Raw genomic sequence first — 24505 nt, 5'->3', positions numbered from 1 at the left:
ACCAGTCAAAAGGTGGGCTGCTGCATTTTGGACTGTTTGCAGTCTAAGAAGAAGAGAAGAGGGAAGACCATAGTACAAAGAGTTACAATAATCCATGAGCTGTAGGTAGCGCAAAATCCTGATATGAGGAAAGCGCAGGTCCAAGAATTAGGAAATGGGGAAAATCACACTGTCAAGGAGGAAATACAAGGAGAACAAACAAGGTAAGGAATGATTTTGAGAACAGGCAACGCCAAAAGTCGAGTAAAAAAGAAAAAAAAAACATGTGGATAGTATTTGAGGAGCAAGATTTAAGAAGCTCATAAACATTTACAGTATTACTACTATTTCATTTAGATTGCTACTTTCTTTAGATATTTATGTTCACTTTTTTCTTTTTAATTGGGTTCTTTTTCTTTCTAATAAAGGCGTATAGGGCCACGTGAGGAAAAACATTGTAATGCCGAAATTTGAAGTCGTAATTCTATTTCCAGAAAAACGGTTTTAGTACCAAGTAAGGAAATGATTTCTCTTTCAGCACACAAACGAACCACCTTTCCGGTCTGATTTATTTTTGCGCGTTTTTCTGTTTGCAAACCGTTTTATTCGATTTTTTTCCCCGAATGATTTCCGCTAGTTTCTGACGTATGACAATGAGTTGGTCACGCCCAGACAGCAAAATCAAGTGGAAAAAGAGCAGCAGAGGAGAAGGCTCCGAGTGCACTTGCAGACACACGGATTCAAACTCTATTTCTCGACTGGTGGGCACAAACGGGGAACATACTGGCCACACTTCAGCCTCGAGTGAGTTACCTGCGGAATGGTGAATAGTGGCTCTAAGCTGATGTTTGAATTAATACAAATATTGTAATTCGAACATCAGCTTAATATTGTTTATCTTCTATTCGGGGAGACTTATATAGCGTTTTCTTGTGTCCTAGCGTTTATACCATACACATATTTGTGATTTCATTGTATTTGCATTATAATTTCGCCGAGCTATTTTACACCACAGAATACCATTCTTATTTTATTGTATTTTTTTTTTTTTTTTCGGGACATTATGTAGTTCACCTATGAATTGCAAGAAACATGTTATGGCAGTAACATGAAGTCTGCAGTCACTGCTGAAGTTCAGGCATTCTTCAGTAAAAGCTGAAGCACTTCCAGGAAAAGTTGAAGTACTGTGCAAACGTACAGCCACTGAAATGACTTTAAAAAAGTAAAAATCTTGATGAGCTATTTGTTTGTGAGACAATATGCTGACGGTACTTAGTTCAGTTTAAAAACTTTACCAGCCCTGGCCTCATAGTTTTTGCTTTTATTGCACCATAATGGCCCCTTTTAAACTCTGTCAATTCTTACTTATGTTTTTTATTGCTCCACCCTTCAACTTTCCTGCTCCTTTGGTGTCGCACCCGACTGCTGTACTTTTCCTCTCCTCTTGTTTCATCTCTCCTGGTTATAAGAAGAATGCCGTCATCATGTCTCAATCAAGCTTCATCGAAATGTATAATGTGTAATTTGATGTGATTATTAGGTATTTAAGACATGCACCAACTTAATGTATAAAATTAGCATCTATTATTTAGCTTCTTTATGGCATGCTCTGAGTACACAGACATGCATGTCTTTGAATAGTGCAACAAATATGAACAGGGAAGGTACACCAAGTACACTCAGTGAAAGGGAAAATTTATTCAGTTTTGAAAAACAAAATGACATCAGTGACACAGTGCACACATCATTTTCTATTGAATCATGGCCTTGTAAAAAAATATGTCAGTGTTTTAAAGGTTGCTATAGTAATGCACACTGTTTACACATGGTGCAAAGCCACAAAAATGTGGCAAAGATCATGTTCACTAAGAAAACCTACTGAAGCTCACATCAGAAATTACTATGAGGTGTGATTTTTTTTTTATCCCCCTATGCTGCGCTATGTACTATTGTATACTGAAAAAATAAAATAGTAAATTAGTTTATGATATTGTAAGTTTAAAACTCTACAATAATACACCAAAGGTTCAATATAACTGGCCTTTTTTGGAAAGTCACCAGGTTGGAAAAAAAAAATGAAGAGACTCTATGCCATGTTTTCTTTTCTTTTTTTTTTTTTAATAACTTTCCAACTTTCCAAAACTATTGTTTATATTTCCCACAATATTTGTGTGACCAGCAGGATGTAGTCAAAAGATTGCTCATATGCAGGTTTTCACTATGATGCTTGCTCTGCAAAACTATGTAAACTGTTCGGGTTTCAGGCTCATAAAAGGGGGTAAAAACACAGCAACACTTTAAAATGGTCATAGAGCAATGCAGGCTGGAAGGAAAAGATAAAGAAATGAGGAGTGGCTCACAGTACAGTACTGAACAGGTGGCACTTTTGGCATCTTTTATTTAGGGTATATATTTCTTTCACAATCCTAAGGCCTATATGACAGTAATAAATGTAATTTTCTCATTGCCTTCAATAGTACATATTTGCTTTTTTAAATATACCAAGCTTAGAAGAGTTATTCATTATATTATCTTCTTTGAAAACAAAGGAAGGTTCCCCTTCAGTTTCTTGGTCATAAAGCAATTTAAAAACAAAAAACAAAACAGGAACATTAAAAAAAGATTTATTTGCTTTTCACCTTTTAGGCTCCGTACAGGCTTCCCTTCTTGATTAGTAGCAGTTGTAGAAGGGAATACTTGCAGTTACAGTAATACCTTGGTTTACGCTTGTGATTCAGTCCTCAATGCTGCTCTCAAACCAAAAAACTCATATGTCAAAGCGAATGGAAACTCGGATGGACCGTTATATAAATCATTCATCCTAATACATATTTGTCATGAACTGGCTGTGTGGAGGCAGATGAGGACCCAAACGCAAAACTCACGGAGACAGGAACTGAACTCAAAATCACTGCTTTATTGCAGGCCTTACAAAGAAACAGAACTAAACTGGGAATGCTAACAGAAGACCGAGGGAACACAGAAAGGCACACAGGTTCGGGGAGGAGACATTGACAACACTGAACTGAGGGAGACATGCACATAAATACACAGAGGGTTAACGAGGGAAGTGGGAGCACACGGGGAACACAGCTGACACAGATAATCATAATGAGACATGGCAGGAGTAAACACAACACTGACGGGAGACTGTCAAAGTAAAACAGGAAGTACACAGAGGTGCAGACAGGAGGAGAGAGAGCGCACAGGGAGAGCACAGGCATAATGGGCTGGGGAAACATGGAATAAAACACGAGGGGAGACGAGGGCTCACAGACACACACAGAGGGGCACACAGGGGGTAAAAGTCACAAGGGGAAATCAAATAAGGAACAACGTAACAGAGCAACCCAGGAACCATGGCCTAAATAAGGAACAAAATACATGAATACTAAGAATGCTGGGCCAACATGGCCCAGGCTCATGACAATATTTCTGAAACAAGTACACAATGATTAACACAAAATGCATATAATAAAGTAAAAATAAAAAATAAACCTGCACTTTACCTTTGAACAAACACGTTGCTGACATGAGGGTTAGGGCGGAGGACGATTGTTGCTTGATTATTGCTATAAACAATATTCGTGACGGATTCTAGTTCTGCAAATGATGAACGCTTACTGAGAGCACGCATAGAGAAAGCGTACCTAACGTGGACTTATTCTCCACATTGGGAAAAGAACCACTGATTCACCAGCAATTGCTGGTGTGTGCTGTCATTTTGATAGTGATTTTTGTAACCTGGAGCATTGTGCAATGGCTGCCCCAGTTGGGTTGATGACATGAGTATATGATTGCGTCACTTATCACCATTTTAACCATATTCTAGTACAGAAGCCCTGAGCTATTGCAGCAATCTTTAAAAAAAAGTGACTTTCTGGAATTATAATTAATCATTTCTGGAATAACTGTGCAAAAAAAGAAAACACTTACCAAAGTCTTATCTTCTGGTTTTGACTTCCTCTCTTCTTATATCAGTACTGCCGTAGTGGTATTGTCTGAGTGGCAACGCCTAACGCTCAGTAGACTACTTCAGTGGCTTCCTGCACCTTAACAGCGGGCATAATCAGAAATGACTGTGTAATAATGTTGCCGGAACATGCAAAGCGACCAATGTGGAGGTTATAGCAACTCTTTGTGTGTATCATTATCTATGATACACAGTGAGTGATATCTTTAATGGGAACTCTGCTCTTTTTAGGTTTATGTATTACATCTGTGGATGTCCTGCTATGACAGTTCAAAATTTCTGCCATGATAAAGGTTTATACCATTATATATAACTTTATACCTGTGCTGAGCATGGCAAGGTATCCTATTCACCTCTACTCTGGTCATCCTGGTCTCCAGAAGGCTGATAACTTCTTGATCCTCTAGGGATCTAGTTACCTGGTTCTCACGGCGGTAAGTTGCCATAACTTTTCTCTTAAGATCTAACGCCACAGGGCTAATGAAGAGGAAACATTGTTGAAATGCATGATGAGTTTGCATAAGCTGAGTTGGCCCTTGTGACACCTGAGTGTCCTAATATGGTTGTCATTGTGCAGAAAGAGCTAGATCAGCTTTAGTTCCATTGCTTGTATGTGTGCTGATTAAAATACTAATGTACCTTGTGCAGACAGGAATCAGCCATGACGTTAAAATTTTCCATTATAGCTTTAATGGAACATTTAATGGTTTCTAAAGTCCAAGATTTCACACCTTTTAAATGATCATTTGAGATATGACCTACTGCAAGTTCCTGTTTTTATAGTTTAGCGAGACGCTCACTTCTGCTGTTTCAGCATGATACACATTATGGAGATCTCTCACTGGAGAGATCGATATCATGCTTAAAACTGTCACGTGGTTAACTAAATTATGTGTAACTTCTGTTGTCAATAAAACAGTTGCTTGGACAGGCGAGTGGCAGCACTGCCCTCCTTGACACCCTTGCAAGTGAAACGTGCACTGGTGTCTGTGTGGTTGCTTGCAGTAACAGTTTCTGTTTACCAGCAGGATTGACTTAAACCCAACAACACCCATCCTAGGCGAGTCTTAGTGGCAGCTAGACCCCCGGGGTTCCAAGACAAACTGGTGCTGTAGATCTTATAAGGTCAGTGTGATCAGCAACAATGAGCACTAATGGATGTGCTTGTTCAAATGATTGCAATGGAAGATCTTTGAGGTACTTGTGTTTTGTCAGAATGAATGCAGGAAAGGTCAGTCAGGTCAAGGCATTTAGCAGTGAGTGCTGCACTAATATCAAAGGTCATTTGAGGAGGCTGCAGGTGACCAATGATATAGGGGAGCCACTGATAGCTTGTAGACCTTGGCGGTTTTCGTCAAGTTCTTATCTGTGCCTTAGATACTAAGTGGCATGGCAGGGTTAGATAGGAGAATGGTATGCTACAACTCATCATCAAGTGCTGCATAAATTTTGAGTCTGACTTGTCTGTAATCTGTATAGGATTTCTGTTGCTGAGCTCAGCAGGCTGGAATCATCCCAAAACTGGTGCATTGACTGAAGTAGTGATCATCTTTGTTTTAATAGGGACAAAGGACCTTAAATGATTCTGTATTGGGATAAGGAAGGATTTGCGCTGACAAAGTGGTAAATCCCACCCTGCCACAAAATATCCCATATCATAACAGTCCCTAGATTGAAGGACCAAAGTTTTTGCAGAAGCCGGAAAGTGATTCCCCACCAGTCTAATGGAAAGCTCCATAGAACCAGTTGACCCTGAAGTCAAAAGTGAGTCCACAGTAAATTTTACTAAAGTAAAAGACTTGCCAGATGCTACATGTTGATTGATGACATACTTTTCAGGCTCCCGTTGAGTCTGAGAGGAGGCTGTTGCTTAGTTCCTTAAACTGAAAACAATCCTTCATGAAGTAGGATGTAAGAGAAGAAGACTGGAACCCTACTTAAATAATCAACTCCGTATAAAACCTACAAAAGAAAAGGAGGTAAAGAAAACTTGTGTGTGTGACCTTTCTTGGCTCTTGACAGAGGCAGTCGCTTATTTTCCTTTCCCCTCTCCCTCCCTTGTCTTTCCTGCTTGGCTTCTTATGTCTTTTGGATTGTTTTTTTTTTGTTTTGTTTTTTTATGATTTTATGGCTTGCCGACGTGATAGATGATGGTAGTGATCAGTTCTTCAGCAACAACAGTTCAACAACAATGGATTAAATACAGTTATGTGTGAAGTTGAAGAAATTGTAATTGATTGACCCATAACAAAGCTGTCTGATGATCCAAAAGACCTAGAGTCATTTACTCCAAATCACATCCTCCTGATACATGAATACCTGCCTTTGTTACACGAGAGACAACAAGACAACCAAAAGAGGAAAAATCTAAAACCTGGGTATATAGTTATTTTAATGGGTTCTTCTGTCCCCCGAGATTCTTGGCCCCTTAGATGTGTTCGTGAAACCATTCATGATAAAAATGGACTTTAAAAACAAAGACCAACATTCTTGAAATCCCTGTAACTAAACTTTGTCGTTTACATTAGACTGTAGTTTAAAAGTGTGTTTAAGTGCTGTTATTTTATTTTATTTTATTTTATTTGTTGTGTGTGTGTCTAAAATGGAAGTACTTTATTTTTAATTTGGCTCCTTATTTGCTTTATAATTAGAATTGTCATGTCTGACAGCCATTGCACTTAGGGCCTGGTGTGTAGGAACCATTTTTGTGTTTTGCGTATTACCTTATGTGCAGTGTTGGGAAGGTTACTTTTAAAAATGTATTCCATTACAGAATACAGAATACATGCCCTAAAATGTATTCTGTAACGTATTCCGTTACGTTACTCAATGAGAGTAACGTATTCTGAATACTTTGGATTACTTAACATATTATCATGCATTTTACAACTACATGAATGTACTATTGCTGTGTGATTTATTACTATTACTGAAGGTCCGTGGCTCCGAACCGTAATAAAGGGACCTCTGACTAATACGGTTCCGTGTGGGGCTCGTAGCCGAAAAATAGCTTTACTTTGTTGTGTGGGTCAACTCTGCTTGCAAGAGACAGAGAGAGGTGTTGAAAGGTTGCTCCAACGGAACTTATTGTTTCGGGGGAAAACACGAACACAGTGTACAGTCGAGTTTTAATAGCTTACTTACAACTGGGCTCGTCAGGCACTCTTCTTGGCTGCAGTGGTTATTATTATATTTACATGCTTCCAGCTCCTGTTTTTACGGAGCCCCGCAGGGGACATGGGAGAAAAAAAAAATTAAGACGGACTTTTGCGAGATCTCGCAAAACTAACTCGGGATCTCACAAAAGTTTTGCGAGCTCTCGCAAAACAAACTCAGGATCTCGCAAAACAAACTCGGGATCTCGCAAAACAAACTCGGGATCTCGCAAAACTTTTGCGAGCTCTCGCAAAACAAACTCGGGATCTCGCAAAACTTTTGCGAGATCTCGCAAAAGTTTTAGCCGCATTCTTCGGACGCTCGAAGCCGACCGGGAGGTCGAGGCACAATGTGCCGGAAAAGCGGTGTTCCTCCCGGCTGTAGTAGGTCTCGACCTCCCGTTAGCTCGAAGCTAAGCCTGGAACTACAGAACGTAGCTGTCAAACAAAACCCAAACAGTCCTGACCCGCCACAATATGAAACAGGGAAGTACCGCCGTGTAATCCATTTATTTCAACAAAGTAACTGTATTCTAAATACCACCTTTTTAAACGGTACCTGTAACGGAATACAGTTACTCATATTTTGTATTTTAAATACGTAACGGCGGTACATGTATTCCGTTACTCCCCAACACTGCTTATGTGTGCCTCTAGGTGTCACTTTTTGTGTTTGTAAATAATTGTATGGAAGGTAGAACATTTAATTAGGGTCAGGTGTTGCTGGTTGGAAGGACCAAACAGTTTGTGACTGCGGCCTCTACACCTGTTATATGGTTGTATTTGTATTTGACTATCACATTAAGGGGTTTCGGGGTGAAAAGGTTAATGTTCATCCTCAATCTTCGTTCTGCAAATTTGTTTGTATTATCTTAACCATAGCTCTGTAGCTAGCCATTCTATGCCAGCTAGCCCAACTTCATAAACCATACAAACACTGGTGCTGTTTAATTTAGTGTTTTTAGAAATCCGTCAGTCAGAACATGGCATTTCATCTTTAGATGGAAACTGGTGAACTAACTTCCTTCTAACTTCAAACTCTTTCATGCATGCCTGGATGTTAATGTTACTGTAACAGCTGGGAGGCAGCCACACTGATCATTTTATTGAAGATGAAATAATTTGGGCCACTTTTAACTCAGTGATACCACAGTGTTTGTTTTGGCTATGGGAATCAAAGAAGGGTGGACCCAGGAATGGCTAATGACGTTGTTTTTATGCTTGCTGTGCAACCTGTGTCATGGGTGTCGCTAGAGCTGGGCGATATAGATTTTTTCATATCACGATATGCTTTTTTCATTTCAGGCGATAACGATATATATCACAATATAAGCCAAATAACTATATTTGTAAGATTTAAATGTGCTGTTGCTCACAAGTAAAATGTGAAATAATCAGCAGCTTGTTTTGATTTAAATATTTATTTCCCATAATAAGTTCAACATGGCAGATGTACTTAAAATGAGGCTTCAGTTTAGGCAAAATAAAGGCCAATATTACAAACTACACAAAAGGTAGCCGCTAAAGCATTTAAGTTTCAAAACAGAACAAACAAAACAGACTACTAAATTGTCAGTTCCACTTAGAAACAAAATATTAATTCTAAAAATAAATCTTAGTTTATTTTACAAAAGAAGAGACAAAATTGACTAACTTATATAATATTGCTTTGGAAGCGCTGTCTGAGAGAAATGTTTATGTCCAGGGAGTTGGTAACGAGGATCCATTACCTTAATTAGCTGCTTGAATCCTTCATTTCCGACCGTGTTTATTGGTAGCATGTCTTTAGCAAGACAGTAAGCTATGGCATTCGTTATGTTGCTATGTCTCTTAGCTTTTTTGTCATATGGTAAGACGCTGGAGAAAGCCGACTCAATTGACTGTTGCTGCTTCACAGGGATTCTTCTGGTTGTTTTTGATGACGAATTAGCGCTTTCAGTCAGAGATTGAGCGTGCTCTAGTGGGTGGCACTGCTTCAGGTGATAAAAAAGGTTTGTTGTATTTCCAGACTTTGTGGGAACATGCTTTTCGCACAATTTACAGTGCGCGTTACTCTGTTTTTTGTGAGACTTCAAATAGCCGAAATACCTCCACACTACGGAACTTCTCTGGCCTTTCCTTTCGACAATCTCTCCGGCATTGGAACCGTCATCTGTGTTCTCTTCGGTAAACTGGTCACCCAAGCTCTCGGTTGATTTTTCTCTAGTCGGCACACTCATTTCCTCCATTACCCGGCTGCACGGCGGCTGGCTGCTTCCCAAACAAATACACATGTGCGGCTTGGCACTTGAGTTGTACGTAACAAGTTACGTGACGTGACGCTGTGGCTGTGATTGGTTCGGCTCTGTGCTACTTAATTTGTATTGGCTATTCATCTTTTTTATAAGAGAGGAAGAGAGAGAGAGAGATGAGGTCTATCGCAATAGTTTCACTTTTCTATCAAGAAAAAGTTATTTCGCAATACATATCGTTATCGTTCTATCGCCCAGCTCTAGGTGTCGCTCACTGATTTTGATATCACATCATGAGGCATTCATCACAATATTTGCGACCGATTGTGTGGCTCTCAATTTCTCGTAACTTGGCGGGTTGTGTCACAGCTGGGTTGAAGACACAAATGTTTGAGTGTGCCAGTTTTTAATGATATTCTAGTACAGAAACTCGATGTTGCAGCTGTTTAAAAATCGGAGACTTTGTTAAAAACACTTTGGAAAAACTATTTGTTTCTGGTTTTTGATTTCTTCTCTTCCTACATCGGCACATTTGTGGCCAGCACCTATCATTCAGGAGAATACTGCAGCAGGTTACCACACCTTAATAGTGGCATTAATATAAGTGACTGCATGATGATGTTGTGGCAGTAAGCGGAGTGATCAATGCGGAGGGTATGCTGGTGCCCTTAAGAGGCAAATTAAAAAAAATGTAAAAATATAATACATCACAAGCCCACATGGGGTTTTGAAACAAATTTAACACTGCCAGCTTTGCACAGATCCACAAATGTAAGCTACATTCATGTCTGTGTTTTTCCTCCGTATTCCCGTGGGCAGCTCATCACCTCTCTACCAGAAAATGTACACTACCAGTCAAAAGTTTGGACACACCTTCTCATTAATGGATTTTCTTTATTTTTACTATTTTTGAAATTGCAGATACATGCTGAAGACATGAAATATATAAAGCAAGATTTATGGAATTATGCAGCATAGGAAAAATTGATAACTTTAAATATCTCTTATACAGTCCCGTTCAAAAGATTAAAATGTCTTGAAAAATGGCAAAAAAAATCTTATTTTGCATGGTTGGATCTTAACAAGGTTCCAAGTAGAGCTTCAACATGCAACGAGAAGAAATGGGAGTGAGACAAAACATTTTTTGATGCAATTAAAATAATTAAACTGAAACAGCCGGTTTTACAGCTGATCAAAAGTTTAGGACCACACCTCCAAAAAGCCCCCCCTCCTAAACTGAAGTCAAAGTTCCAAACATGAAGTCAGTAATGAGTAGTTCCACAATTATTTTTGATCACTTCGAAAATTTGTTGCTGCATGCTTGATTGCAAATAAACCTAATGCCTAACAATGTAAAATAAGAACAATAATAATAATAAAGATAAAAGATGAAGTAACAAGTTTTTAGTTTATTCCAAATGATCATCCAGATGTCTGTGACATGTGATGACAAACACCATAATGGAAGGCCTTAGTCATCACATGCTTAAACTCATATTTTTGCATATGCTGAACAGGCAGTCAGACATGCTGTAACTGTGGGGTAGAAAACAGCATGGACACCATACGGCAGGGGTCTCAAACTCCAGTCCTCGAGGGCATGGAAAAGTTGCATGACACTGGCCCTTGAGGACTGGAGTTTGAGACCCCTGTCATATGGAATATGACAGGTGTGGTTGAACTGCATGAAGACTGAAGTTTCTCTTCTCTTCTGACAGGACAGTATTGTGGCCTTGTCCTGTGAGCCACTGTAAGGATGTACTTAGAGTAGAACTGGACTGTCACTGGCCTCAGGCTCTTCACCCTTTTCAAAGACAAAGCAGTCATTTAGATAAAATATTAGATATTGTTTACCTGTAAATGCACAAAGTAAATTTAGAAATGTAATTATTGTCAAGAGTGAACAAGCACTGATAGTGTAATCTACAGCTGTGGCCAAACGTTTAGAGAATGAGAAGTGTTGTTTGCTTATTTACAAAGTTTGCTGTTTCAGTGATAGTTGTATATCATATTATATCACTTCAAACAGAGGTGAGCCAGTAATGCTGCACTAATGAATTACACTAACTATTCACTTTAGCTAAAGTTATTAAGTTAGCTAAAGAGTTGGGATGCTGTGCAAGACATAAATAAAGCTAAAATACAAAGGTTTGGACACCGTTTTGCATGTTTCCCTACTGTAGGGGTCTCTGCAAGCATACAGTGGGGGTACTCTGAGAGGGTCCAAGACGACAACTTTGGAATTCTACTAGAAACAGTCGATCATATTTGTTTGTCAAAGCTGAATTCAGGGCAAACTACGCTAAATTAGCGTTTTTAGCTAGCAGCTACAATAAGCATAAAAGTTACCTTACGGCTATCATTTGTTAACATGACGCTTGTTCTTATACATGTAATACATTTATTACCAACCTGAGAGTTCATCCGCTGGTCATTCGACATGACGAATGACTTCTGAAGTCTTAATTCAGCTCAAGATGCTGTAGATTCCCGTCGGTAACACTTTCGGTCCGCTAGTAAAACGTAGTTCTATTAATCTGCGCTTGAACCGGAACCGGATGTAAGTTCCAAAAAACTTGTAGCACTCTTGTGTGATGCGACGAGCCAATAATCACTCTCGATGTCAGTCCGCTGTAAAACTTTAATGCGTACTCCAGCACACGACAAAACACACAGACCGCACCGGAAGAACAAAACTCCCCCCACCATACTATTCCGGTTGGACTAGTCCCCCACAGTTATGGCAGGTCTACACAAACAAATATTGCTTGGTGATCATTTAACCAATGATCTACATCCTCCCCATTTAGCTGGTAGCACCTAACAAAACTAACTCACTCACAAGTTTCTAAACAGTGCTTCTTAACACAACTTTAACTTAACACTGTTTTTTTTGCTCGGAGTAACCCCACACCTTAACATAACAGCAATTATGAAAAATGCAAATTGCAAGCATCATATTTCAACATACTGACAACAAACTGATTACACCTAAGGCATCCTAGTGTTTTCCATTTACGTGTATCTTGGGTTGGGTCTGCAGATGCGACCTGCACGTGTAGTGTATGGTGTCTGGTTCACAATGTTCTGGCCGGGCACCTGCACAGCAGGTTGGGGCTGAGGAGAGGATGTGTTTTGTGAATCTTCGTTTGAGCGTGTGTGTGATTGCGGTGTGAGTGTGGAACTGTCCATTGTAGAATGGTTAGTGTCCTGGCACTCAGGGTCATAGTCATGGAGTGGTGGCGGCGGCAGTTCTGCCACTGGGAGGATGTGGCGGCGATTCCTCCTGTAGGTTCTTCCATCGACCTGAATGATGTAGGATCGTGGCTCCTTGCTCTTCCTTTCCACAATTCCCAGCTTGTCGTAGCCTCTCTCTGTCTGCACGCGGACCACTTGTCCTTCTTGCAACGGCCGTAGCGTGCGACTGGACTTATCATAGTGACACTTCAGTCTGAGTCTTTTGTCGCGAAGTCGGTCACAGATCTGTCCTGTGTCTTTTGCAATGGGTGCCAACAGCTTGCTGCACACAGGAATGCCCGCGCGTGTCTGACGAGACATGAGGCGTTCAGCAGGGGAGCCTAGTTGTGTGTCACGGGGAATGTTTCTAAGGTTTAGGAGGTCAAGAAACACGTCGGTCCCATCTCGGTGAGATTTTTCCATGAGCTGTTTTGCACTGCGCACCGCTCTCTCAGCAAGACCGTTTGACTGTGGAAACTCTGGGCTGCTGGTTGAATGGGTGAAGTCCCACTGTTTTGCGAAATCAATAAACTGTTGACTAGTGTATTGTCTGCCATTGTCAGTGAGGAGCGTGTGCGGTGTGCCATGAACTGAAAAGTGTCTCTTTAGCTTGGAGATGACCGCTGCTGTGGTCAAGTCACGGAGAAGGTCAATCTCAATCCATCCTGAATAGGAATCTACAAGGACCTGGTATTGTTTTCCATGCCAGGTAAAAATGTCAGCAGCCACCGTTGACCATGGGAGGTCTGGAACAGGGTGCAGTTGTAGCGGTTCTCTCTGCTGATGTGTCTTAGTGCTGTTACACACAGTGCAAGAGAGCAGCTCTTCTGCGATGTCTTTTGACATTGCTGGCCAAAAAATGACACTCCTAGCTCTGCGCTTGGTTGCTTCAGTACCTGGATGGCCTTTGTGTACGATGTTGATGTACTCTTTGTGCAGGGACTGGGGAATGACAGTTTTGTGGCTTTTCATGATGATCCCATCCTCCATGCTGAGCTCATCTCTATATGGAAAAAACGGAGCCAGAGCGGGCTGTACTTGGCTCTCTCTGCTGGGCCACCCTCGCTGAATGACTGTGCTGAGCGCTTGTAGCACATCATCTTGTGCTGTGTGCTGTCTTAGCTCCTCCAGGCGAGCAGTGGAGATGTAGCTCACTGTCATCACTTCATAATCAGTGTGTTCAACCGGGCAGCGGGGCAAGCGGGGCTCTTGAAAGGGTGTCGGCTAGATACATGTATTTCCCCTTTTTGTAGACCAGACTGATGTCGTAACTCTGTAGTCGCAGTAACATCCTCTGGAGCCGGGCAGGGGCGGCATGGATTGGCTTTTTCATTATGGTCACCAGGGGCTGGTGGTCGGTTTCAATGATTGTTGCTTTGCCATAGACATAATCTTTGAACTTCGTGCAGGCAAACACCACGGCGAGGAGCTCCTTCTCTATTTGAGCATATCGCGTCTCTGTGTCAGTGAGAGCACGTGAGGCGAAGGCCACCGGTCTGCCATTTTGCAAACACGCGGCACCCAGCCCATAGCATGATGCATCACATGTCAGTGTGACCAGCTCCTTGACGTTGTAATACGCCAATACTGGCGGGCTGGAGAGGCATGATTTGAGGTGGTCGAAAGCCTCTTGGTGCTGTGGGAACCAGCACCACGCAGTCTCCTTGTGGGTTAGTTTCCTTAGGGGTGCGGCAATCTCACTAAGGTTCGGTATGTATTTCCCAAGGTAATTAACCATACCGAGGAAGCGCTGTAGCGACGTGACATCCGTGGGCACCGGCATTGCTCCTATTGCTGTGGTTTTGGAGGGGTCTGCTTTTAGACCGTCCCTTGTGAAGATGTGGCCCACATATGACACTTGATCTAGGCGAAATTTGCACTTGTCAGGGTTTAGCCTGAGTTTGATCTCTCGAGCACGTGTCAGCACTTTTTTCAGGTTGGCATCATGGTCGCCCACTCCGTGTCCTCCGATGATGATGTCATCCACGATGACAGAGCACGGGTAACCGGCAAACAGCTGTTCCATGGAGCGCTGGAACACCTCACTGGCTGAGTTGATACCAAAGGGCATCCGCAGAAACCTGTATCGCCCAAATGGGGTGCTGAATGTGGTCAGCATTGAGGATTTCTCGTCGAGCCGTATTTGCCAGAAGGAGTTTTTTGCATCTAGCACTGAGAACACTGTCGCTCCTGACATCTGTGCTGCCACTTCCTCAACGCTGCGCATTGGGTGATGTGGTCTTTTCAGTGCGGTGTTGAGGTCTTTTGGATTTATGTACAGTCTGATCTCATGCTTGTCTTTCTTGTGTGCTGCCACCATTGAGGACACCCAGTCAGTAGGCTCGGTGACTGGTGTTACAACGCCGATGCGTTGCATGCGTTCAAGTTGAGCTTTGACTCTTTCTTGCATCGCGACGGGGATGCGGTGAGCTGGACGGACCACAGGCTGTACATCAGGGTCTAGCATCATTGAGTATGTGACTGGAAGTTCCCCCAGTTCATCACTGAACAGGTCATGGTATTGTGTGAATATGTGGGAGCTGAAATCTGTGCTGCTTTCTGTGCTGATCTGGTGGACCTCAGGGCTCATTTTCACAATGCCCATTTCCATGCATGCTCGAAATCCTAGCAGCAGTTGCACTTCTCTATCCACCAAAAAGAAAGGCAACGTGTGACACTGCTTCTTTAAGCAACAAGGGAGTGTAACAGTTCCAGTGGTCTGAATTCTCGTGCCTCCATAGGCAACAAGGCTCACAGGATTCTCTTGTTTAACAGTCTGTCTTCCGCCATTCACTGTTTCGAAAGTCTTGAGTGACATGACATCGCATTTCGCCCCCGTATCTACTTTCATCTCTGTGGGCACGCCATTTATGTGTATTGTGACAAATCCCTCATCTTTTTTATTAGCTTTAGCGTGGATGCAGTCAATCTGTCTGTCAAGCTCTACACCATCCACGTAAAACGTTTCATCTTGAAGTGGTGGCTCACTCACTGTTAATTCGTTCACAAGCCGCCGTGCAGTCTGTCTGTTAGGGGCTCTGTGATGGCTGCGTGGTTTAGACTTGCAGCAACTTTTGTAGTGATTCAGTTTTTTACAGTTGTGACACTGTTGTCCAAATGCTGGACACTTGTCTCGCTTGGCCGCGTGGCTGCCTCCACAATTGGAGCAATTGGTGACAGTCTGTGGGAATGAAAGGGGCTTAGGCTTGTGCTTGCTGTTCAGAATGGACTTTACTGCGTCGACACTGGTAGCTTGTGTTGCTAGTGTCTTGCTGTTTTTTTTCAGTCATTTCGTGTATTCGACACACCGAGATAGCTTTAGCAAGTGTCAGCTCGCTGTCTCTTAGCAGAGCCTTTCTCAACGTGTCGCTAATGACACCACAGACGATACGATCACTGAGCATCTCGTCAGTGAGGTCCCCAAAGTGACAACATTTAGCCTTGATCTTTAAATCACTGATGAATGATTCAAGTGTCTCACCTGGCTTCTGATTTCTGGTGTGGAATCTATATCTTTCCATCGTCCTGTTGTGTTGAGGATTGCAGATTTCTCGAAATTTTGCCTTCAAACATTCTGGATCCTCTCTGGACTCAGCAGCAGTGAGTATCTCTCCATCTGCACCAGCTGTGCGAACGGCAGGAGCATAAACGAATGAGCGTTCTCGTTCAATGGCGTCTGGTCCAGCAATATTTAGGAGAATGTAAGCCCTTGTCTTTGCCGGCTTGTCAGAGTGAGCAGCGGCGATGAAAATATCATACTCCCTTTCAAAAACACGCCAATTCTCGGCAATGTTCTCATCAAAAACTGAGGGTCAGGTCTGCGAAATCCGTCTGCCATGATGGGGCGACTTCTTTTCTCTTTTTTTTTTTAGCGGCTAAGCCAACACAGCGCACAATAAGCAGTGCGGTACCCCGACAGGGATATAAACATGCGCGCTGGCGTGACGTCCGTACCGTCTCCTGACACCATGTAGCACTCTTGTGTGATGCGACGAGCCAATAATCACTCTCGATGTCAGTCCGCTGTAAAACTTTAATGCGTACTCCAGCACACGACAAAACACACAGACCGCACCGGAAGAACAAAACTCCCCCCACCATACTATTCCGGTTGGACTAGTCCCCCACAGTTATGGCAGGTCTACACAAACAAATATTGCTTGGTGATCATTTAACCAATGATCTACAAAACTGAATTTTGGAACTGAAATTGAATTGTAGAACTGAAACTGAATGGTGAGAAGTGAAACTGAAATTATTCGAGAGCTGAATTTTTAAAGGATAAAATGCAGTTTCAAAGCAAATCAATTCATTTTCAAAATATAAAATTCAATTTCAATTTAGTGATGATCATTTTCAAACCATAAATTCAATTTCAAATTAGACTAATTCAAATTCAGTTTTCAAAAGCATTTATTCAAGTTACGATTCAGATTCGATCTGAGCAATTCAAATTCAAATTTAACTTATTCAAATTCAGTTTCTGATGGCACAGATTTCTGCCCATAAGTAACGCGTTACTTGTAACGCGGTACTGTAATCTGATTACTTTTTTCAAGTAACGAGTAAAGTAAGGGATTACTATTGCAAAAACGGTAATTAGATTACCGTTACTTTCCTGTAGGAACGCTGCGTTACTGCGTTACTAAAACCGTGATTTTTTTTGCGAGAATATCTCATGACAGTGACGTAAGCGAGTGCAACGTTCGTGACAACAGCTGTGTGCAGATCAACAATGGATCATATATCGAGTGCGGGAGAGAGGGTGTGTGCGTGCAGCGTTTAAAGCGTGGAAGTACTGACCTTATTTTGAGTTTGATTCCATAAAAAGTGACAAAAACATTAACGTCCGTTGTGCGTGGGAAGAAAACTTCTTTTTACAGCGAAAAAAAAAAACCCTAAACAAGCACCGAGTGCGCTACCACGTAATGGGAAATTCACAGAGAAGCTGCCGTATCCTTCCACTGACCGCTGCGGCACACCTGCACCAGAGCACACCTCCGTCTACCCTACTCCTGCTTTACAGGTGAAAATAGAGCAACAGGACCGCTGAGTCTTTGATTTTATTTATTTTCTGCTGTGTTTTACTTGCATCTATTTGAAAGACTGAGTGTAAACACAAAAAAATATTTTATTTTATGTGCTGGAATGTGCAGAAAATAGGTTTAAATGTTAAACTAATTTCTTCAAGTCAGAGAATGTTGCATATAATTACATTTTTGCTTGATGCATAAAGTTAAAAGATTAAAACTGATAAAACAAGTTAAAAAAAAGAGACTTGTCCATTTGATTACATTTTGTATGATGGATTATGCAGAAAAAGTAGAATTGGGCTGAAAGATCTATCGCTTTATCACCTATTCAGGTTGTAAATCGTGTTTTTAAAAGTAACTAAGTAATTAATTACTTTTGAAAATAACTAATCAGTAAAGTAACGGGATTACTTTTTGGGGAAGTAATCAGTAATTAGTTACTGATTACTTTTTTAAAGTAACTTGACCAACACTGCCAACTGAAAAAGAAACAGCACATCCACACATATAGAAACATAGTGGTGGTAGTGGTGTTAGTAGTATTCTGCAAATGAGCACCAAGTATTTCTATAGAATTTAAATAATAATTTATTTATTTTTTGACTGAATAGACTGTACAAGTATTAGTTGTAATGTTGTGGTTCTTTCTTTTTGTTTCTAGTTGCACATTTTTAAGCAAGAGCTCGTTCATTTCAGTTTTAATTTTTTTTTTTTCTAATGCCAAATCACAACTAAAGTCACTTCAAGGTACTCGAGTTTTGGACAAAATTTGACTTTTCTGCCAAACAATTTCTAGACAGCGGCCCTTCCATTGAGACCATTTTTGTTGAGGCTTCACTGAACAGTAGATCGATCAGCTGGAGGATTAGATGCATCTCAGCTCCTGTGCTAGGTCTTTGCTGGATTCTTTTTTTGTTTGTTTATTTGTTTGTTTTTTAATAGATACTTCATCTGTTGTAGATAGTTTTTTAGGCCTGCCACTTCTTCTTTTGCCCTCCATTTGTCCAGTTTCCTCATATTGTTAAGGATACACTGCACAGCATGCTGAGATATGACAAGGTTTTGGTTAATATTTCTTCAGGAATGACCTTGTTGGTGTAGATTCAGCTGCATCAGGCTGCATGTAACAAGGTGCTTAAACATAAAATTTATGATTGGTTGTTTGCTAAGTTGTCTGTAGACACAACACTGGCTCATTCTTGATTTAAGTGCCTTTTCATGTTTGAATGATTGACAGGTCAGTATCTATAATGGAAACTCTTAAGTGTATCTATTACATCTGTGGATGTCCAGCTATGACTAGCCAAAATTTCCATAGATAGTGTCCTTCATTAATATCTACCAAGGCAGATTAAGGCCAGATCTCACCCCAGTTATCCTATCATATTTAACTCTTAATTGTCTTTAAAAGCTTATCACAGTAGTCCTTGAAGGACAGCACACAGGTTTTCTCTTTTCTAAACTTCAAAGGGTCCAAGCAAAAGCCACTGGCCAGAGAACATCATTAGGTCTAACCTTTGTAATAAATTGATATTTTTAATTGTTGTTCCTTGTTTGTGTAATCTGAGACTACGCAGCAAGAAGACACTGGGTTGAAGTAATGTGAACATTTGGTAGTTCTAGATTATTTTTTTTTCTTTTAAGATTTAAAGCTGCTAAACCACCTTTCTTTCCCTGCAGTTTTTTCTGCAGTTTTGGAGGTTTTTCATCAGAGTTCAAATTTTGCTAGTTTTGAAACTAACCACAATTCTGTGTTCTGGTACAGGTTGGGAACTCGTTTCATCTCCACTGGCTGGATGGAGCTGTTAAAGCATTTTAAAAAGAAGTTGGTTCTTGTCTTCATCACTGCACTCTTCCTCTTTTTGGTCTTCACTGTGAAAACGCCCAGCACATGCAAATCAATCCCAAAACCATCTGGGCCCCCAAGTGCTTGCTCCATGAGGATATCCAAGCAGACTATCACGCCGCTTAACAATACCAAGCACTTACTGGTGTCAGCCTACATGGACCAAAGAGTGAAGGATTTTGATATACGCATCATTGGCATATTTAGGAGAGACTCCATCCAACCCCTTCACTGCTTTTTCTGCTGTACTGGTTATTTAAGTAAAACCACTCCAGCAACAATTTTACAGCATCCAGATAACTTTGGTTTTCCCTTTGTCACTACGGATGTCATGTGTCAGATTCCTCAGAACTGCAATGCGACACATGTCACTCTCTTGACTACACCAGACAAAGAGAGTCCATCTACTGATCAATGGCTCCCAATAAGAAACAAAGACACAGTTGGACAGAAGGAAGAAAACATGCAGTTTGACTTCACAGTCTGCATCTCTAACCTCTTTGGTGACTACAACAATGTGCTTCAGTTTGCACAGACTCTGGAGATGTACAAGTGAGTACTGCAACACCACCACAAGCTACAAAGTCAAAAATGTGAAACAGCAGCTGGTCCTGACACACTATTAAACCTAACAAGCTCTGCAAAGGCTCCTCTTCAATGCAGTGTCTGGATTGTATCACATTGCACAGTTGTGTCTGCTACTCCTGTTGCTTCTGGACTTTTTTAAAAAAAAGTGTAGTTGGACAGTGTCTTGCCCCTCAGACGTCTATCACTTGGCACTAAATATTTATGGGAGCACGGTTTAAAATTCTGCAGGAGCTGTACGTCTTTTCAGACACTGTAGGAAAATGGATTTTTAGCCCTGTAAACTGTGGATTTCCAGCTGTTCAGAACCAGTTAGGAATACAGTGTCCCTCCTACTTGAGAAACACCACAGACTACTCTTAATGATTATAATATTATTTTTGTCTGTGTATTTTATCAGTCACATAGCTGCAAGCTATTGTGACAGGTACAGGCTAATACAGTATAAATATTATACTAAGGATAGAAAAATGACCAACTGTTTGCTATATAAACCACAATTGTTTTTAGTAATCTGTTTTGTTTGCTGACAACGATGAACTAATTTGCCTTATTTTGTCCCAGGTTGCTGGGTGTGAACAGAGTGGTGATCTATAACACCAGCTGTGGTCCAGAGCTCAATCACCTGTTGCAGAGTTACAGCGACGAGGGCTTTGTGGAAATGGTTCCTTGGCCCATTGACAAGCATCTGAATCCATCTCGTGGCTGGCTTCACTCAGAGCATGGAGGGGATTTGCATTACTATGGCCAACTGACCACACTTAATGAGTGCATTTACAGATCAATGGAGCGTTCTCGCTACGTCCTGTTGAATGACATTGATGAGATTATAATGCCATACCAGCACGATGACCTGATGTCTTTGATGAGCATGCTCCGAAATCAGCATCCAAATGTAGGCTGTTCTTGTAATGAATTTGAAAATACAGTTCATCAAAAATTCAGTATCCCATATGATAAGTAGTTGTATTTGACTTGTTTTTATCTAATTTGAAGGCAGGAGTGTTCCTTATTGAGAATCATATTTTCCCAAAGAAACACTTTGAGCCAAGTGGACGGTTTCACCTGCCTCAGTGGAACGGGGTGCCAGGAATTAATATTCTGGAGCACATCTACAGGGAGGACCCCGCCAGAAACATATATCATCCACACAAACTTATAGTTCGGCCAAGGTAAGCTGAATTTGTCAGACAGAAGATTTACTCTATTTAGGATACAGTTCTTTGGTTTATTTAATTATACATTTGACTGCAAATTTTAAAAAAAATAAGTACCTTAGTTATTGAACTTCTAGGAAACCATGATAAGCATACAAGAAACATCAAAACTGGTTGGAACGACAGTTTGCTCCAAGTACAATAAACCTTAAGTCCCAGGTACAAAACACATTTAACAAAAGTTCTTATTTTGCTCCCATCTAATTTGATTAACACTTGAACTTTCAGATTTGAAATGTGTCATATTGCTCATACAGAACTAACACAAAATGTAAACATGAACCCAGCAAACAGAAACCTTGAGGGAAGGCTCCCTACGGGTTTCCTAAAGGTCACAGTTTAGAGAATGTCCGAACAACCTGAGGGTTATTTTTGCCAATTTTTCAGAGATCATCCCTTAAGGTATTGCCAGAAAACCCAGGGAACATTCACTAAGGGTCCCCCAAGACTGATTTGTGAAACTTTCAAAGAACCTTTAGGGCTCTTCTAAAGAACAGGATCTTCAGTAATCAATGCATTTTAAAACCTTAACTCCAAGCAGTTAACTCTCTTGTGTTTTGTGTCACAGAATGGTGGAGGGGACTTCAGTCCATGAAGTGATCAAGAATTTTGGAGAACGCTACAAGGTTCCACTAGATGTTTGTCGGATCATTCATGTCCGCGTGGCTCTACAGGGATCATTAACCCTGGAGCAACTTAATGTGGATAAACGACTGTGGGACTTTCAGGAAAAACTCATTCCCAACGTGGACAAGGTGTTGAAAAGGGTGGGGATGCTGAACTTGACATAGAACTAATGGATAAGATGTACAGGCACTACGATGGACACTTGTTAAACACAGTGAATCAGATCGTGAATGTGCATCTTTGAATCAGGGGCATTTGTGAATTCATTGTGTTATTGTTTTCTGAATAGTTTGCTTATTTTGCACCAAGTGCCAGTAAAATCCCTACACTTACCTGAATACTGCTTAATTGCCTACCTAGAATAACTACAAGCGTTTTGAAGGACACAGTGGTTCCAATGCTGTGTGATATGAGTGTGACCATTTAAATAGTCCTTAATATAAAACTGTTGACTTGAAGAACTGCAAATATTTTAACTGTCCTGCCTATGCCACCTGAAGAGAGTATAAACATTTACTAAATCCACAATATAACGTCCCATAGAATTTGTCCAGTCGTCAGGTTGGAAGAATCAGAGATGGGGAAAGCATTTTTATCTGGGGTGGCTGTAGCTCAGGAGGTAGAGCAGGTCATCTATTAATTGTAAGGTTGGTGGTTCGATCCCTATCAAATCACCACAATATGACAAGTATTCTTTGGCAAGACAATAACCCCAAGTGTCTCTGTAATGTGATAGAAAGAGCTTAGGGAATAAAGTTTAAATACTATTTTGAGAGTAAAGTCAACATGTCAATACAAGGTCTTGAAAGACGAGGCCCTTCCTCCTAAGGTTTAAGGATAATGTTGGTAATATAAAGTTCTTATATATTTTATCATTTGTTGTGACCTTGACCCAATTTTCCCCAAAATGAAAGGCTCATGCTGTTATTGGTATGAACCATCACACACAGTTTGAAAATGATATCTTAGACCCGTATTCGCATTCCAGCCTTTACATTCATTACATAATTTACATTCAATAACTAGAGACGGTTGTGTGAGGAAAGTAAATAAGCATTTTGTGAAATACTCAGAACAGCCAGATTGGCACCAACAACCATGACAGGTTCACTAAAAACACCTTTGTTCACCATTCAAATACTGTTTTGACTTCAGGGAGTTGTCTTGACCATGTCTGTGTGCCTAAATGCAATGAGTTGCTGCTATTGTGTATTTTTAAAATGATTTATATATCTATTTTTTTTTTTTTTATCAAACAAACTGTGATCATTCATTTTGCTGTAACCAGCAAAATAAAATCTGTTTTTCTTTTTTCTCTTTGTTTTTGTGTGCAAATCAGGTGCATTGTAAAAGGTTAATTTTCTAGCATAAGGGAAGAATGGATGAATTCATAAATGAATGAATGGTTGGATGGATGAATGAATGTATTCCTCTGGTTGTACAGGTCTCCTCTGTAACTACTGCAAATGATTATTTGAGGTTTGGAGGTATTTAAGCCAAGCTTTTATGAAATGTAAGAAATTTCGGGAAATACTTTACATTTAAGTGCCAGGTAGCGTGACAGTATAGTACACTATATATGTATTATAGATAGTATTGTTACCACATTGACAACTGTAAAGTGACAAATGCTAACAAACAGGTATTTTAATAACAATACAGCATTCGGTAAGTTTCTAGTAAAACTACATTTTTTTCCTTGTCTATGTTCCCATAGCGCTGCCTTTTCAAACACAGCTTTCACCATGTTTTGCTTTTACACCGTTTTCTGGCAACTGAATATCTCGGCAGCTGCTTCCTGGTTTGGCTAGTTTGCATTTGGGATGCTCAGTATGGGTCTGCTCATCAAAATGTCACGGCTGTTGGATGTTTAGAGATCAAATTCATTGCAATTTACATTACAGTTTGTGCCAAAATACCGAGAAATATTTCAGAATTTAACTATTGTAAATAACACGATCACATTTTTAGGTGGTCGTTATGCTGTAAGACATCAATAGAATTGTTTTTTTTGTTGTTGTTTTTTTTAAAGCCAGTGATTACTGTATATAGATTAAAATGGCACATAAGCTTCTCTTTGATTCATCTAATACAGGAGTGGGGCAACTCCAGGCCTCGAGAGCCGGTGTCCTGCAGGTTTTAGATGTGTCCTTGATCCAACACAGCTGATTCAAATGGCTAAATTACCTCCTCAACATGTCTTGTAGTTCTCCAGGGGCCTGGTAATGAACTAATCATTTGATTCAGGTGTGTTGACCCAGGGTGAGATCTAAAACTTGCAGGACACCGGCCCTTGAGGCCTGGAGTTCCCCACCCCTGATCTGATAGGTTCAATGTTTTTGAGAAAGTAAGGAGATTAATAAAAATCCCATCCCTCGTATCTTCTTCCAGCAACGGCTCAAGGCTACTTAAAGAAATCTAAGCAAACCTGTTTTGACAAGTGGGGGAAAAAAGAAAACAAACAGCGCCACATAAAGCTGCAACCATTTTCAAACTCACCATTTGGCAGCGTTATCAAAGTATCATTGTTCTGAAATGGTAAAATCCTTTTTTGAATAAAACAATGTGACCACACATCTATTTTTCAGGCCATGCCACTGCAAAGCAAATCCTTTCCCACTC

General features: G+C 40.7%; 1 protein-coding gene across 1 annotated transcript; it reads left to right on the top strand.

The window, feature by feature from the left end:
* The first annotated feature begins 373 nt into the window (after positions 1-373).
* Positions 374-24473, top strand: LOC146365877 (uncharacterized). Its single transcript, XM_084914123.1, has 5 exons — positions 374-783; positions 19374-20006; positions 20604-20934; positions 21036-21211; positions 21825-24473. The coding sequence occupies exons 2-5, from the start codon at positions 19405-19407 to the stop codon at positions 22045-22047; spliced, it is 1332 nt and encodes a 443-aa protein (XP_084770249.1). The 5' UTR covers positions 374-783; positions 19374-19404; the 3' UTR covers positions 22048-24473.
* The last annotated feature ends 32 nt before the right edge of the window (positions 24474-24505 follow it).

This window comes from Perissodus microlepis, chromosome 19 (genome assembly GCF_051167445.1).
Source record: "Perissodus microlepis isolate ML-2025 ecotype Zambia chromosome 19, ASM5116744v1, whole genome shotgun sequence".
NCBI classification, from domain to species: domain Eukaryota; kingdom Metazoa; phylum Chordata; class Actinopteri; order Cichliformes; family Cichlidae; genus Perissodus; species Perissodus microlepis.
This window is presented reverse-complemented; position numbering and strand designations above follow the sequence as displayed.